The 17595-nt window shown below is 52.6% G+C and overlaps 1 protein-coding gene across 7 annotated transcripts in view; it reads left to right on the top strand.

Moving 5' to 3' along the window:
* The window catches only part of PRRC2A (proline rich coiled-coil 2A), an 80693-nt gene extending 63490 nt beyond the window's left edge, over window positions 1-17203 (top strand). For 6 of the 7 annotated variants that reach the window (XM_029585913.1, XM_029585910.1, XM_029585908.1 and 3 more), the window contains 9 exons: window positions 200-341; window positions 425-492; window positions 13082-13170; window positions 13542-13746; window positions 13861-13959; window positions 14064-14258; window positions 14393-14481; window positions 15536-15626; window positions 15865-17203. In XM_029585913.1, coding sequence (XP_029441773.1) covers window positions 200-341; window positions 425-492; window positions 13082-13170; window positions 13542-13746; window positions 13861-13959; window positions 14064-14258; window positions 14393-14481; window positions 15536-15626; window positions 15865-16032 — 1146 coding nt within the window. In that variant the 3' untranslated portion in view covers window positions 16033-17203. The remainder of the gene's footprint in view (window positions 1-199; window positions 342-424; window positions 493-13081; window positions 13171-13541; window positions 13747-13860; window positions 13960-14063; window positions 14259-14392; window positions 14482-15535; window positions 15627-15864) is intronic. The other variant, XM_029585912.1, reaches the window with a different exon arrangement.
* The last annotated feature ends 392 nt before the right edge of the window (window positions 17204-17595 follow it).

The following is a 17595-nucleotide window of genomic DNA, read 5'->3' as shown; positions in this document are numbered from 1 at the left end:
AAAAGCAGGAACCAGCTACAGAAACGCCTGGGAAGAATGGTGGGGGAAGAGCAGGGGCACTAAAAAGAGAGCTTGATGTACCAGCCTAGGCCAGTGGTGAGCCAAGAGATCCACGAGGAGGAGAGACAGAAATGTGGTGGTCCCATCAGTTGGTGCTGGACCTTTGTTTTTCCACTACCTTTCATCTGTCTCTTTACAGCTGGAGTCTGCGCAGGCAACCTGGAAGCTGACCTCTCACCCTGCTGCTTCAGAGCCCCCTGTCTGCAGATCTATGGATCCAGAACCCTTGTCTACCACCAGCGAGATCACCGATCCCAGCACTACATCCTTCCCATTCCCAGGTACTGTTCCACTGCTCCTTGCGCCTGCTTCACAAGCTGATAGAAGCCCTCTCTCACTTTCCCTCTCCCTTTGTGTCCCACAGGTGAGAGGGAACACGGGCCACGCCTGTATCCAGAGCACTTCTACAGCAGCCAGCCAGGACTGTCCCAGGTACCCATCTTCAGGGATCTGCAGCCTGAGCATAGAGGAATACCTGAGGACACACTGCATGATCTGTCCTTGATGAGAGCCTAGTGGGGAGGAATGAGGAGGACAAGAATGATGGGTCCCTGATGAGAGCCACGCCAGGGAACTGTGAGGCATGGATAGCTTGAATGTATGTCAGTAGTCTATGCGTTGGGTCTGAGGGTGGGCAGTAGCAACTATTTCTCGGCTCAGATACGGGGTTAGGTGTAGTGATTTAAATTTGTGTTCTCCTCACTAGTGTAGATGTTGCTGTTCTGTCTTCTGCAGTGGGTGACCAAGCCTGAAACTTAAAGATATGTAGGAAGTGACCTGCCTTCAGCTGTGGTGCTGCTGTGGCTCTCCTGTTCTTCCATTGGTCTGTGCAGGGTTGAGTTGCACTCCATTAGTGTTATGAGAAGCAGTACATTCCTGTTCATACTCCGGATCAGTCCAGACAAGTTGGTTTATGCATCCCCACCAGTAGATGGAGGCAGAGAACAAAACTTTGAGGCACTGCTATGTAACAAAGTGCTACCTGCAGTCCCTCAGTATTTCTCTGTCTCCAGCAGATGGTCCCTTAGGTGGAGCAGAGGAGTTGGTTACCCCTGTCTGAATTCAGCCCTCCTTGGCGGGGGGGGGCGGGGATTTATAGCCAAGGACCATGGTTCCCTCATCCTCTCTGGGCCCTTATCTCCCTCTGTGTATCTGGCTCCTCAATGGCCTCCATCTTTCGAAAGACTTCCTCGCTTCTGGATGTTGCTGAGCTGGTATGAGATGTACATAGTTTGGTATGTGCTTTGTGTTAAGGGGGCCTAGTTTTCAGGGGGCTCTAACTTCGTCTCTGTTCACCCCAAGGTTTATTGGAGGTTTGTTAACGTAGACATCTTGGCTTGGCTAGAGGTCAATACTGAGGGGCTTCAGGTGGCCTCTCTGTTATGTAGTAGTGCCTCAAAGTTTTGTTCTCTGCCTCCATCTGCTGGTAGGGATGCATAAACCCACTTGTCTGGACTGATCTGTGGTACATCAGGAAAGAAAATTAGCAGGTAAGAACCAGTTTCCTATACTGTGGCAAACAAAGTCAAGGCATTTGAAGAAAACAGGAGACGTAGAGAGGATATTGGAAGTTTGGACTGGGTCCTGTGTCAGATTGGGGCTTGCCCATGCTATATAGTTCACCAGTTTAACTATATAAAGATATATTCCCTGTACGTACCCGGATCAGTCCAGACACCTGAGTTTTGCCTCCCCTCCAGCAGATGGAGACAGAAGTTTTTTCAAACAAACCCTGCCATATATACCAAGGTGCCACCCACAGTCCCTCAGTCTTACTCTGTCTCCAGCAGATGGCAGAGGTGCAAAACCCCCAGTCTCTTCTGATTTAAAAATAAATAAATAGGACTAGTTAGTTAGGGACTTCTGTTCCTTTCTTTGTTTTGAAAAAAAACCCAAAGGATATGATCCAATCTCTGGGGGAGAACAAGATTCATAAATTACCGGAGGATAGGCCCCGGTCCAGGGGATCGTTTTCGTCTCTATCGCGGTTCAGCGGTAATCGAAGACCTCGGCAGGCGCGGTCCTCCAGCTCCACCTTTCGTCCCAGTTCCACCAGACAACAGTCATGGAATCAGTCCTTTTGTGGCAGGTGTTTCGGCAAGTCAGGCAATTCCCCATCGGCAGCGGGGACTAAGGCCTTGTAATGAGATGCTGCCAGTCCATCCCTCGGTACCCCTCCTCCACCATGTTCCACACGTGGGAGCCAGGCTATCACTCTTTTTCAAGGCATGGACCAAATTAACGTCTGACCAGTGGGTCCTCACCGTGATAAGTCAAGGTTATGCTTTAGATTTTATACGGCGTCCTCGGGACAAGTTCCTGATCTCTCCATGCGGGTACAGAGAAAAAAGGGAAGGCGGTACAAGGAACTCTCCAACGCTTGCTGGCCTTGGGGGCCATAACACCGGTTCCAGCCGCAGATCTACGCAGGGGCCACTACTCCATTTACTTCATTGTGCCAAAGAAGGAAGGAACGTTCTGTCCCATCTTATATCTCAAGAGTCAACCGCTGTCTGCTAATACCGCGTTTCCGGATGGAGACTCTTTGGTCAGTCATCGCCTCGGTTCGACCAGGCGAGTTCCTGGCATCTCTGGATCTTACGGAGGCGTATCTCCACATCGGCATTCGATCCTCTCATCAAAGATTTCTCCGGTTCTGCATCCTGGGAAAACATTTTCAGTTTTGGGCTCTGCCCTTTGGTCTCGCCACCGCTCCCAGGACATTCACCAAGGTGAAGATGGTGGTGGCAGAACAGCTCCGGAGGGAAGGCCTGCTGGTGCACCCTTACTTAGATGATTGGCTGATTCGGGCAAAGTCCGAGGCTCTGTGCCACACAGCCATACGCAGAATGCTTCAGCTCTTGCACTCCCTCGGTTGGGTGGTCATCCTGGCAAGAGCCATCTCGTCCCCTCGCAGACTCTGGAGTTCCTGGGAGCTCTGTTCGACACAGTACAGGGGAGAGTGTTCCTCACCACGGAGCGGATAGTCATGCTTCAGGGTCAGGTGAGGGACCTGATGTCCATGCGGATGCCCATAGTGAAGGATTACTTGAGAGTTTTGGTGTCCATGACCTTGAACCTAGAATTGGTGCCCTGGGCCTTTGCTCATATGCGTCTGTTACAATCAGTATTGCTGTCCTGTTGGAACCCAGTGTCGGAACAGTTCCATCTCCCACTGCCACTTACGGACTCAGCGAGACACAGTCTCGACTGGTGGCTTGTCTCAGATCATCTCGAACAGGGGGTTCCCCTAGTTATGCCCGCCTGGACTGTCATCACCACGGATGCCAGTCTCTCCAGCTGGGGAGCAGTTTGGGGAAGTCGGTGGAGGGGCAGTGGTCCCGAGAACAATCGCAGTGGTCGATCAACCGTCTGGAAACAAGAGCCGTACCGACTTCCACTCCTTCGGGGGAAGTCGGTACGAATATTGTCAGACAATGCCACCACGGTGGCCTATATCAATCGCCAAGGGGGAACCAGGAGTTGTCCAGTGGTGACGGAGGCTCATTGGTTAATGGACTGGGCGGAACTACATCTCATTAACATTGTGGCTTCCCACATTGCCGGGGTGGACAACGTGTAGGCGGACTTCCTCAGTCGACACCAGCTCGATCCCGGAGAGTGGGAGTTGGCAGAGGATGCGTTTCAGCTCATCTGCGACTGGTGGGGCACTCCATGTATGGATCTAATGGCCACGTTTCAGAATGCCAAGGCTCCACGGTTTTACAGTTGGCGAAGGGAGACGGGGGCCGAGGGGGTAGATGCCCTGGTTCTTCCCTGGCCGACAAGCAACTTATTGTACGTGTTTCCTCCTTGGCCGCTGATCGGCAAGGTGCTAAGAAGAATAGAGCTTCATCCGGCAGAGGTGATTCTCGTAGCCCCAGAATGGCCGAGACGCCCCTGGTTTGCGAATCTGCTCAATCTGTCCATCGCGATTCCCTTGAGGTTTTGGGAGACAGGAGATGTAAAGAGGATATTGGAACTTTGGACTGGGTCCTGTGTCAGATTGGGGCTTACCCATGCTATGTAGTTCACCAGTTTAGCTATATAAAGATATATTAGCTGTTAATGTCACTGAAATGGCTTTTCCCTAATAGTCCTCACTGAACCAGGTCAGGCGTGCTTGAGGCTGGTTCTTGCGGCGTTGGTGCAGGTGAGCTAGTGCGACGGTTGTATTTTTAGAAGAAAAAATTACTTCACAGCCATGCTGTGCAGCGGGCAGTGCGCAATGTGTGGGGAGACGCGCACGCCTTTCTCTTGCCGGCACTTGCTCCCGCTGCGTCTCTGGGGAAGAGGCAGCTTGGGGAGCGCTAAGGGAGCCTTGGACAGGTAGTGACCTCCATGGGGGGAGCTGATCAGCCCCAAGGTGTGTTCCTGATTTTGGCGGGAATGATGGCCATCTTGTCATCTTTGGCTGCCGTGACTGACGGGGTCTGCAAAGATGCCGCCCTGCCCCCGCCCCCTGGTGTTGCCAGCAGACTGAAGACCCTCAGAGCCCCAGGGGTCCCGGGATCCTCTACTGGGGGAGGAGGAGGAAAACCTCCTGGAGCAGGATCCAGATGACTCGAGATTTTTTCCCTGGATTTTGTTCTGCTATTCATAAGGTTTTTTTGGCTAGAAGTGTGGCTGGATGTCACCTTCCCAAGCCAGTCTACCTGCAGGAGCCAGTTATGGCCAAGAGGCTGCGTTTGGCTCGATGTGGTGGGGCGACCAGAGTTCGGAGAGTGCTGACACGTCCATTGCATTCAGGGAATGCAAATAGCTCGGAGACGACGATCCTCTGGCTGGAGATCCATCTGGGGTAGAACCTCATTTGGGCAGTGTGAACCCTGATTATGCGCGGGATCAAGCACCCTTGGTGGGAGATAATCTGAAGGTGGTCTGCCTTTTTCGCCGGGACGAATTGTGGCCCTTAATACTGTGTGTCCTAAATGAACTGGGTATTAAAGAGCCCCAGGCTGATTCAGACCTCAAGGGAATGGATCCGGTCATGCAGGGCTTGAGGGGACCAGCGAAGGCATTCCCCTTCCACAAGTCAGTGAAGGAATTAGCTCTTTGGGAGAGGGAGACTCCAGATAGACTTGAAGATTAGCAGAGCCATTGAGAGGCTTTGGATCTTTTGTGGATGCTGAAGTTGGATGCTTTGGTTTTGGCAGTGATGAAGGAGACAATTATTCCAGTTGCAGGATTGGCGGCACTTAAAGATATGCAGGATAGGAAATTGGAGGTACACCTCAAGATTTTTGAGATGTTAGCGTTGGGCATTCGTGCTGCAGTTTTATGCTCTGGGCCCGGATTACGCTGGGTATAGAAATCGCAATCTGATAAGTGGTTATCCCTGGAGGATGCAAAGCAGACCGAGAGACTGGAAGCCGTGGTGGCCTACGGTGTGGATGCTTTATATGATCTCATACGCATTTCCTCTTGATCTCTGATGTCCGTGGTCTCTGCTAGAAGGCTTCTGTGGAAGTTTGGTCTAGGTCTCAGTTGGGATCGCTTCCTTTTAAGGGGAAGCTGCTTTTTGATGAGGAGCTCGTGAAGCTGCCAGAGAGGACAAGCCGAAGGTTGGCAGAGGTTCTCTTTGGCACGGGCTCATTTCCAGTCAAACCGACGTTTCCAGCAGTCTCATCCTTCAGGAGAAGGTCAGAGACAAGGTGCCGAGAGGCAGCAGTCTTGGAACCGGAGGCTCCCTGACCAGTAGCAATTCTGATTGGTCTACGACCTCGAAAAGAAAATTATTATTTACCTGCTAATTTTCGTTCCTGTAGTACCATGGATCAGTCCAGACAGTGGGTTATGTCCCCAATCCAGCAGATGGAGTCAGCACAAGCTTTGAGGGGGCGTCACCATAAGTACTACTACCCCCTCTGCAGGAGTTCAGTATCGAGTATATCAAAGCCAGAGTAGAAACCCCCGAAGGATCAAGTTTGTGGAAACAGATAATGAAAACAATTGTAACCGCAACAAGTAACTGCAAACATCCTACCAACTTGTAGGGAGCTGTGAAAAACAGCGAAAAGAAACGACTGTGAAGACACAGAACACTGCGAGCAAGAAGTAGCGCAGAGCTGAGCAGGATCAAGAACCCAAACGCGGTGGGCGTCTGGACTGATCCATGGTACTACAGGAACGAAAATTAGCAGGTAAATAATAATTTTCTTTTCCCTGTACGTACCTGGATCAGTCCAGACAGTGGGATGTACCCAAGCTTCCCTAAATCGGGTGGGGTCCTGCGAGGCCTGCTCGGAGAACCTGCTCGCCAAAGTGTCCAGAGACTGAAGAGGCGAGGTGCCGCCTGAGAACGTGTAGAATGCGCTACGATTCCGGGTGGGGGAGTCCGACCCGCCCCAATGTAGGAAGCAGCAATGCCGGCCTTCAGCCATCTGGCAATGGTAGTCTTCGAGGCCTGAGACCCCTTCTTAGGACCGGCCCAGAGTACGAAGAGATGGTCAGAGGTCCGGAACTCATTTGTAGCCTCCAGATAGAGGCGCAGAGTGCGCTTGACATTCAAGAGACGGAGAGACTTCGGCTCTGAGGAAGAGAAGGATGGCAACTCCACCGTCTGGTTCACATGGAATGCAGAAACCACCTTCGGAAGGAAGGAGGGAACGGTGCGAAGCGAAACTCCAGAGTCGGAGAAACGGAGATAGGGCTCTCTACACGACAGAGCCTGCAGCTCCGAGATGCGTCGAGCGGAACAGATGGCCACAAGAAATACAGTCTTGAGAGTGAGATCCTTTATCGTTGCGCTGCGCAGCGGCTCAAACGGTGGTCCCGACAGGGAGCGAAGCACAAGGTTAAGACTCCAGGAGGGACAAGGGTCCCGTAACGGAGGACGCATATGCTTGCCACCCTTGAGAAAACGAGCAATGTCAGGATACTGTAGAAGAGAGCCCCCATCGCTCAACAGCGAACCAAGGGCGGCCACCTGAACCCGTAGTGAATTATAGGCGAGCCCTTTTTCCACCCCCGCCTGTAGAAACTGAAGGATCTGAGGTACAGAAGCCTTAGCGGGTCTCGTGGCCTGGCTGGTACACCACAGCTCGAACACCTTCCAGACTCGAACATAGGCCGCCGATGTCGATGTCTTTCGTGCCCGCAACAGCGTGGATACTACCGCCTCCGGGTAGCCCCGACGCTGGAGGTGGCGCCTCTCAAAAGCCAGGCCGCAAGACAGAAGAGTTCTGCCTGCTCGAAAAATACCGGGCCCTGATGTAGGAGCTGGGGGAGGTGCCCCAGCCTGATTGGCCCGTCGATCACCAGCTGTAGCAGGTCCGCAAACCTGGGTCGCCTGGGCCATTCTGGGGCGATGAAAACCACGGTCCCCTGATGGCTTTCTATTCTGCGGAGCATCCTGCCCACCAGGGGCCATGGTGGAAAAGCGTAGAGCAGAAGATGTGGCGGTCACGGGAGGACCAGGGCATCCACTCCCTCCGCGCTGCGCTCTCTCCGGCGACTGAAGAAGCGTGGAGCCTTGGCATTGAGAGCGGACGCCATCAGATCCAAGTGGGGCGCCCCCCACCGATGGACGAGAAGTTGCATCGCTTTGTCGGAGAGAGACCACTCTCCGGGGTCCAGCAGTTGACAACTGAGGAAGTCCGCCTGGACGTTGTCCACACCGGCGATGTGCGAGGCCGCTAGTCGGACGAGATGACGCTCCGCCCATTGCATCAGCAGCGCCGCCTCGAGCGCGGGCTGCGCGTGCCTCCTTGTCGGTTGATGTAGGCCACGGTGGTAGCGTTGTCCGATAGGATTCTGACTTCCCGGTTCCGAAGAAGCGGGAGGAAATGTCGCAGAGCTAGCCGGACCGCTCTGGTTTCCAGACGGTTGATTGACCACTTCGCCTCCACCGTGGACCATGTCCCCTGCGTGGCGCTTCGATCGCAGACTGCACCCCAGCCTGCTAGACTGGCATCGGTGGTCACCACCACCCAATTTGGCAGATCGAGGGACACGCCACGGGCCAGGTTCGGCGGATCCAACCACCAGCCCAGACTGTCCCTGGCATTCTGCGGGAGTGGGAGAATCATCTGGTAGTCCTGCGATACTGGTTTCCAACGGGAGAGGAGCGCCCACTGTAAGGTCCTGAGGTGCGCGAAAGCCCAAGGTACAAGGTCGATGGTGGACCCCATCACTCCCAGGAGTTGCAGGTAGTCCCAGGAGGTGGGCTCTGGTAACGCAGAGAACCGTCGTGTGTGATCCCGCAAGGATTGAGCTTTGTTCTGGCGCAGAAAAACTTTGCCCAGTAGGGTGTCGAAGGTCGCCCCCCAAAAAAACCCAAGCGTTGCGAGGGCATGAGGGAGCTCTTGGAGAAGTTCACTACCCATCCCAGGGAATGTAGAAACCGTACTACTCGAGTCACCGCTGAGCGTCCATGATCGAATGACTTCGCCCGGAGGAGCCAATCGTCCAGATAAGGATGAACCAGGATGCCCTCCTTCCGGAGAGCTGCCGCCACGACTACCATGATCTTGGTGAAGGTGCGCAGCGCCGTCGCCAATCCGAACGGGAGAGCCGTGAACTGAAAATGCTGGTCCAGAATTTTGAAACGAAGGAAACTGTGGTGGTCCGGGCGGATGGGAATGTGCAGGTAGGCCTCTGTTAAGTCCAGGGAGGCGAGGAACTCCCCCCGATGCACCACCGCAATCACTGACCGGAGCGTTTCCATGCGGAACCGAACGACTCGAAGGGATTTGTTGACTTCCTTGAGGTCTAGGATAGGCCGGAAGGAACCGTCCTTCTTTGGTACGACGAAATAGATGGAATAGTGGCCCGAGCCCACCTCTCCGAAGGGCACGAGCGCAATAGCGCCTATCTCCCGGAGTCTGTCCAGAGTCAGCTGCACTGCTCCTCTCTTGAGGTCCAAGCCACAGGGGGAAAAGATGAACCTTCCCTGCGGGGGGCGGACAAATTCCAATGCGTAGCCGTGTTTTATGGTATCCAGGACCCACTGGTCCGAGGTGATCCGTGCCCACTCCGCGTAGAAATACGTTAGTCGGTCCCCAATCTTGGGGACAGGGGAGTGGGCGAGACTGGCATCATTGTGAAGACTTGGTATAGGGGTTCCCGGTTCCGGGAGTAGTGCGTGCGGGCAGACGCCCGCGAAAGGAGCGCGACCAGGGCTGAGACCTGGGGGCGGATGACCGGGAGCCCGCCTGTCTGTATCCCCTGTAGCGCCGTTGCGCTCTGGCTCTGGTCTGAGAAGAAGAAAATGCTCTGGATGGTCGAAACCTATCCTCCGGCAGCCGATGAACAGCGTTCTCCCCCAGGGACTTGATGATCTGGTCCAAATCCTCCCCGAAGAGGAACTTGCCCCTGAAGGGAAGAGAGCCCAGACTCGACTTAGAGGACGTATCAGCCGCCGAATTGCGTAGCCACAGTAGTCGTCGTGCTGCCACTACCGAAACCATGGATCTTGCAAGGACCCGAAAAAGGTCGTACGAGGCGTCCGCCCCATACGTCACTGTGGCTTCTAGCCGATCTGCCTGGGCAGCCTCATCGGACGGCAGGTTCTGAGACGTGAGGAGTTGTTGCACCCAAAGGAGACTAGCCCGCTGGGCAAGCGAACTGCACATCACCGCCCGCATACCCAGAGCGGAGACCTCGAAAACCCGCTTAAGGAAAACTTCCAACTTACGATCCTGTGTGTCCGCAACGCCGCACCTCCCGTCACTGGGATAGTCGTCCTCTTCGTGACCGCCGACACTGCGGAGTCCACCTTTGGGACCTTGATGAGGTCCAGAAAATCTTCGGGGAGCGGGTACGGCTTTTCCATAGCCCGGCTGCTCTTCAGGGAGGCCTCCGGGGTGTCCCATTCCCTGGTGAGAAGTTGTAAAAACGAGTCATGAATGGGAAAAGCCCGAGCCCTCAGCCGGAGTGCCGCCAGGACAGGATCTCCCTTCCTTGAAGAAGTGACGACAGCGGGAGCTACTGGGGCAGGCGGGTCTGGTGGCGGGTCCAAATCTAATTCTTGGATGATCTGCGGGATGAGGTCGTCCAGCTCTTCCCTCTGGAAGAGGCGTAGGGTACGCGGATCATCCCCCTCCTGCGTGCCGTCCCCTTGTCCCCCGTCCGAGAGGTCAAGTCCATGTCCCGCTGGGTCTGGCACCGCCCCCACTGCTGCGGGCGTGGATCGGACCCGAGTAGGAAGGCGGGAGGCCCCCACTCCCGGAGGGTCGGGGGGGGGCCGGCGTCGAGGGCGACATCCGAGGGATCTTAGGAGGGAGGGGTCCCACAGGTGCTTCCAGCCCCTGCAGATAAGCGGTATGCATGAGCAGGATAAACTCCGGAGAGAACCCCGGCCTGCTCGGGTGCGCTTCGGGGGCGGCGTGGTTCCTGCTCCCTGGCTCTGGGTGCTTGGTTCCTGCACCAAAATCGGGGGAACACCCCCGCTGGTAGAGTCCTCCAGGGATCCGTTCTCCCTCGTGGCCTCCAGGGATCCGTTCCCCCTCGTGGCCTGCGCCTCAGGGCGCTCAGAATGTAAAATGGCCGCCGTTCCCGCCAAAAATGGCGGAGTGGCCGGCCCGCGCCGCCCGGGCAAAAAAGAGAAATCAGTCAGGGACTGTGAGGTACCTTCCCCCCCGGGGAGGCATCGTGCACAGATGCCCTCCCGGGAAATCCGGGACCCCGGGTCTCCACAGGCCGCACAGCGGGACGGCCGCGGCATCGGGATCGCTGTAGGAGAAAAGAAAAAGCCACGGGGGGGGGGGGCCACGCGCACAAAAGCGCCGCTGCGGGGGGGCCTGGTCGGCCCGCACTGCCCGCTGTCCGAAAATAGAGGAGGGTGCCGCGGGGGGGCCTTCCCGGCCACACGACCCGCCCCAGACATCTTTCCCTAAATGGCTCAGCAGCCCATGAGGAGCTGTAAAATGGCCGCGGGTGAGGGAGTAAAGAGCGAAGAGGCCGGCTCCACCGGCTTTCACAGGCACCGGGGGCTGAGCTGTGAAGGAAAAAACTACAAAGGAAAAACAAACTTACCCCTGGCTGCAACGAGAAATAAACAGCAAGGCCGCAGAGAAGAGACAAGGAAGAGAAGCCACTCCCCAGAAGTTGAAAGAACTCTGCCTTTTTTTTTTTTTTTAAACTTAATACAAACTTGATCCACAGAAAAAGACAACAAGCCATAATCAAGCAAGAAAGTGAAGGAAAAGGAGGGGAAGCCTGATTCCCCTACTCGCATCTGCTGGAGTCAGAAGATACTGAACTCCTGCAGAGGGGGTAGTAGTACTTATGGTGACGCCCCCTCAAAGCTTGTGCTGACTCCATCTGCTGGATTGGGGACATAACCCACTGTCTGGACTGATCCAGGTACGTACAGGGAAAGAACTGATTCCAAGTCCTCCCAGTGAAGCGAGGCCGGCCCTTTTCTCTGTTATAAGCCTTGATGCTTTTGATGCAACTGCTTCAAAGAAGGTTGGATGGAAGGAAAGAGGAATTTGGGTTCAGAGGCAACCAACACGAGCCATGACTTTTTTTTTTTTTTTTTTTTACTGTCTGGAGTACTGATGTACAATCATTAAGGAAAAAGCACAGGACTGCTTCTACAGCCAAGTCCATAAGCAAAGCAGGTCAAGCAGTACAGACTGATGCAAGGGGGTTACCTGCATGGCGTGGCAGATGTTACCATGGGAAGCTTGCTGGGCAGACTGCTCGGACCATTGGTCCATTTTCTGTCATCATTTCTGTTTCTATTCCAAGTTGTTAAATCACAAGCAGATTGTTAACAATTGCAGAAGGAACTTGCGAGACTGGATGATTAGGTGACCAAATGGTAGATGAAATTTAATGTGGACAACTGCAAAGTGATACACATTTTGAAAAGTAACCTGCACTGTAGTTACCTGATGTTGAGTTCCACATTAGGAGATACCTCCCAGGAAAAGGACCTGGGCATCATAGTAGACCATACTTTGATATCCTCAGCTTGGGTATGCAGTGGCAGTCAAAAAAGCAAACAAAATGTTAGGAAAAGAAAATAGAGAATGACATAACCTTTTTGTGTCACTTTGTGGTGAGACAGCACTTGGAATACTGTGTGCAGTTCTGGTTGCCACATCTCAAAGATATAGTTCCCTGTACATACCAGACCGCTGGGTTGTCTCCCTTCCAGCAGAGGGAGTCAGAGAAAAAAACTGAAAAGGTACCCCTCTTAACCTGGTGTGCCACTTGCAATCCCCCAGTATTTTCTAAGAGACGGCTGAGAGAGGGATATGATAGAGGTCTTTAAAATCTTGACAAGAATAGAACAGGTAAATGTAAATCTGTTTACTCTTTAAAAAAAAAAAAAAAAAAAAGCAAAGGCTAGGGACACTCCCTGAAGCTGTTAGGTAGCACATTTAAAACAAATTGTAGAATCTTTTTCACTCAACACACAAGCTCTGGAATTCATTGTTGGAAGATGTAGTTAAGGCAGTTAGCATAGCTGGGTTTAAAAAAAAGGTTTGGAAAAGTTACTGGAGGAGAAGTTTATAAATTACCAACCAAGCAGCCTTGGGGAATAGCCACTACTTATCACTGCAAGGGATTTTGCCAGATACGTGTGACCTGGATTGGAAAAAGGATATTGGGTTTGATGGATTCTGAATCTGACCTGGTATGTTGAAGGCAAAGTGGCTCAGACTAAGGGATTCCCAGAAGGCACAGCTTCACTGGTCCAACAAACTCCCTGGCATGTGCTCTGTAGAAAGCATTCATCCAGCGTTTGATCTTGTTCCTGCCCCCGTCTCCCATTTACCATCGGGCCTGGTAAGTCCCTGATGCCCAGATCCTTTTATTCAGTCTGATTTGAGATAGTGAAGTATGGAAGTTTTTCTATTTAGGGGGAGGAGCAGTAGAGGTGGTAGTGGATGAGGTCACTTCCTGGTAACTTAAGGTTCCAGTGTGCGTCGCTCTCTGTAGTGACAGGGACGGCATCCTGCTGTCTAGATTGGTGTGGAGAACTTGACAGAAATTGATGGAAGTAAGCCAAAATTCCTCTTGTCCTGGGGGTTTTTTTTTCCCCCCTTTTTTCTTTTTTCCATAGGTCCCTACAGCACCAGTGGAGTCACAGCTGCAAGTTGCAAATGGGAGCCCCAACTTCCGTTCAGGGACCCCATCTCTGCAGCCATACAGGTGAGGAAGGGGGGAAGAGTTAGTATCACCAGGGAGAGGGGGGGGAGAGGTCCGTCCCAAGCATGTGCTAACACTTGAGATGCCATTTAGCTGAAAGGAGATCTCAACTTAGAGGGCAGAATCTGTGCATTGTGTCTGGGATCGGCGGGAGTTTTCAAATTGTTGCCTTGGAGTCAGGAAGAACTTTGTGTACCTAGAGAGCATCAGTGGCTGAAGTCACACTGAGATTTTTGCCTTTCTCGGCAGTATCTTCATCCAGTGGGTCTGGAGTTTGTTGTACTCTGTTCTGAATCTCCGAAATGGAAAGAGAATCCCATAGATTTCCAGTTTCTGCCGTCTCAGGTTTTGCACCTTGCTCTGTCTTGCCCTAGGTCTCAGCAGGTGTTCCTGCAGCCAAGTCCAGGCCCAGCACTGCTCTCAGGTGTGGCCTTAAAGGGGCAGTACCTGGAGTTCTCAACCGTGCAGGCAGCTGATGTGAGCAAGGTGCCGGCAGGCCTACTCTACCAGGCCCCCTCCTTTATCTACAACTCTCCTTTCTGTGGTTCTCAGCTCTCTAGTGAACAGCAGCTGCTGCAGGTAAGGGATATGAGTGGCCATCACAATTTAAGCTGCCTTGTTTTGCACTGTGTTCATGGAATGTAATGATGGAAGTGTTTTATTTTTTTGCGTGCATTTCCCTTTTCCTTGCAGGTAAGACAGGACATGACTCCCCCCTCAGACTATTATTCACCTCCACTGCAGCAGAACGGCCAAAACAATTACCTTAGCACAGCCGGCCCCACCCAGCAGGTAAGCGGGTTGCATGGCTTGACTGCAAGCAGGGAACGGGCTCTGGGTTGTTGCTCCCCACCATCTGACCAGTTCTGGGCATCTCTTCTGCTCCCTCCTCACAGGTGCTGCTCTCAATGGTGGACTCCCAGCTGCCCGTGGTGAACTTTGGCTCCATGCAGCCGCAGCCCTCCATGATGCCTATCGCCCAGGCCTTGCAACCTCTGCAGACCCCCAGCCAGCTGCACACCCAGGTGCCAGGCCGTGTGCTCTCATCCCCTGTCCGGCCGTTCCCTGCTGCCACCATAGGCAGGACTGAGGTAGCTCCTCTTACCCATTTTGGGCTGCGTGGGGATCCTCAAAATAACAGCAACGCTGCGTGTAGGTTCCCTTGTAATGGAGTTCTTAATTGTGTTGTCCTGACATTCATAGCTGTGCCTCTGCTTTCTTCCAGTTACATCCTATGGAGATGAAACCATTTCAGGACTACAGGAAGCTGAACAGCTTGGGAGGACCAGGCAACCGAGTTGCATCGGCAAGCAGGTACAGAGGGGAGAGGGAGCAAAGCAGGACTTGGCTATGCTCTGGTGGCTTTCACAGGGGAGAGTTGGTGGCAGTAGTGGGATTCTGTAAGTGTTGCAGTTCTGTGCTCTCACTCTATTCTGTTGCAGAAAGGAAAATTGTTTCTTACTTGCTAATTTTTGTTCCTGTAATATCACAGATCAGACAAGTGGGTTTTGCCTCCCTATCAGCAGATGGAATCAGAGAAACAAAACTTTGAGGCACTGCTAATAACCTGGTGTGCCACCTGCAGTCCCCTCAGTACTGACCTGTACCCAAGCCAAGATGTAACCCCAAAATCCCTTTCTCGGGATAACAGGGAAAACTATAAGGTTGGAAACACCCCAAAAACTGGAGCCCGAAAAACCCAAACCATGACCAACAACTTCCCAAATGCCCTGAAAGGCAAACCATCTTTTGGACCAGCAGTTGGCAGTGACGGGATGGGTCTTTGGACTGATCTGTGGTGTTACGGGAACGAAAATTAGCAGGTAAGAACTAATTTTCCCTGTACGTACCCGGATCAGTCCAGACCGTGGGCTCTGCCTCCCTTCCAGCAGATGGAGACAGAGAGAAACTCGAAGGGCGCCCTCTCTTAACCTGGCGTGCCCACTGCATCCCTTCAGTATTTCTCTGTCTCCAGCAGATGGAGGTGGTGCAAACCCTGCAGCCTTGCCCTGAGAAATACTGAGGGACTGCAGGTGGCACTCACATATGTAGCAGTGCTTCAGAAAGGTAGCTCCCATCTGCTGGTTGGGAGGCAAAACCCACTTGTCTGTTCAGATCTTTAAGATCTGGTGTGTTGTGGGGTGGGGGGGGGGTTTTGTCTAGTATTGATGACTTTATTGGGGTGTGATGGACTTGATGCCCTGCCTGGCTAGCATTTCTGGTCCTGTGAATACCGTAGCATGGTATAAAAATAGAATCTAGTGCTCTCCAGGAAGAGCAGGTGGCTGCTGGGGGTGGACCTTAGGTGACCTGAGAGCACGGACTGCGGCCATACAGCTCTGTAAGGCTCTCTCTGTCTCCCCCTCAGGCCTTTCTCCAGCTTTAGCTCCAGACTGAAGACTCCTGGCTCCAGCTATGGGAGCATCATCCGGACTCAGCGCTTTGATGTATATCAGCAGGTGAGCCAGGGGCACTCTTAGCCCTCTTCCAGCTGGAAACTACCTGCAAAGCTTATGTAGGAAGCCTAAACAGCTCCTGCCTTCATGCTTTTTTTTTAATGATTGTATTTTATTCATCCCTTGTGGCTCTGGGTGATGTCGTTCTTCCCCAAGGTGTGATGTTTTCAGGCAACTGGATTGGGCAGAAAAAAAAATTGAAAAGTTTTTATATGTGATATTTTTTTTAAACATATTCCAGGCAACCCAAATGGATGTTTTCCAGTGGACACCTAAAACCTGGGACCGGCAGTATGCTGTAGCCAGAGAGGAGGCTGGCAGTGGTGGCAGTTACCCTTCCCGACCCCTGGAGAGCCGCCCACACGGTGCTGGCGAGAAGCAGGAGCCCCATGGGGCCAGCCACCGTTAATGGAGGGAGGGGCGTCATGGGAACACCCACCTCCCTTCTTCCCCTTTGCGATGTTGGGGTGGAAGGGGGAGAAGGCATTTCTAAGGTCACGTTTTCAAATACTTCTCACCCCCCTCCCCCCTTTACAGACAGACCATCCCCCTTTCAGATTTCATTTGGGGTGTCAGGCAAAGCATTGACTCTCAGAATAATTTGCCTTAATATTTACAAAGAACAAGAAGCAGCTGTTGTGTTCCAAATATGTGGTGGTATCTTAAAAGGTATTGCACAACCCCCCCCCCCCCCCAAATCCCTTCCTTGTGTGTGTGTGTGGGGGGGGGGGGGGGGGGGGGACTGTGTACGCGACACCCTGACTACTGCCTCCCTCTCTCTCCCTCCCTCCCTGCCAGGGTTTCAGCTTTATGGGGGGTGGGGGAAGGGGCGTGTTCCTTCAGGGCTGATATACAGCCGGGAAGTTGAAAAGGGTTAATTCTCTAGTAGGGAGGAGGATCTTGAATTAGTGAGGCAGGGACACACACACATACCGCCTACCACCTTACATAACTTATTTAGAACTGAAATTCATAATCTTACTTTTTTTTTCTCCCCCCCCCCCCTTCCCTTCCCTTTAGTAAAAGCAGCACTGACAGAATAGGTGGGGAAGACGTAGGCTCCCATTCTCCCTTCTGAATCTGCTCATGGAGGGAAGTTTTGTCTGATTTTCTTTTGCCTGCTGCACTGTCCACCAGAAATTGTTTTCGGGGGATGTTGGCAGCCATAGCTCCATGCACAGAGCTGACATAACTTCAAAAGCATATGTCTGTATGCGCCTGGAGAAGAGGGTGGGAGGGGGACCAGTAGACCATTTCCGTGTAAGTAATCCCCTTGGCATGTATGTCCGTGGATCTGGTGTGAGTGTGTGTACATATAAATAGAAATATATATATTAGCGTATGATTGTCTCATCTGTTTGCTCCCCCCTCGCACCCCCTTTCATCTTTCGGCTCATACTAACGGACAAAAGTCCCCAAATTGAAGACAACACCAAACAAAAATCTGATTTACTGTTTTGAGAGCTTCTTTTCCTTCTCAATTGCGTTTCCTGAGGATCTGTTGCGTTTTTAATAAAAGAAGCTCTGACTGTAGGCTGGTTTGTTAATAAAATCCAATAAAACAAAAAAAATATCTATAACGGTGTTGAGTGAAGCTGTTATTCTGGCTTGGTGCATGTTGTAATGGGAGGTAAATAGGCTTCAGACATCATAAGATCTATCAGTTTCTGTTCTTGTTGGATACAGACCAAGGGAGAACCCCATCTTGTGTTGATTTTCAGGTTGCTATTAGCCAGTTCCTGTTCACACCCCAGATCAATCCAGACAAGTGGGTTTATGCATCCCTACCAGCAGCTGGAGGCAAAGAACAAAGCTTTGAGGCATTGCTACATGACCGAGAGTGCCACCTGCCCTCCCTCAGTATTTCTCTGTCTCCAGCAGATGGTAGAGGTGCAGACCTACAGTCTGGAGGTGTTTGAAAAACAAAAAGATAAGAGGATTCAGCTCCCTAAGGTGTTAGGTTCCTTTGTTG

This window comes from Rhinatrema bivittatum, unplaced genomic scaffold, assembly GCF_901001135.1.
Source record: "Rhinatrema bivittatum unplaced genomic scaffold, aRhiBiv1.1, whole genome shotgun sequence".
NCBI classification, from domain to species: Eukaryota; Metazoa; Chordata; class Amphibia; order Gymnophiona; family Rhinatrematidae; genus Rhinatrema; species Rhinatrema bivittatum.
This window is presented reverse-complemented; position numbering and strand designations above follow the sequence as displayed.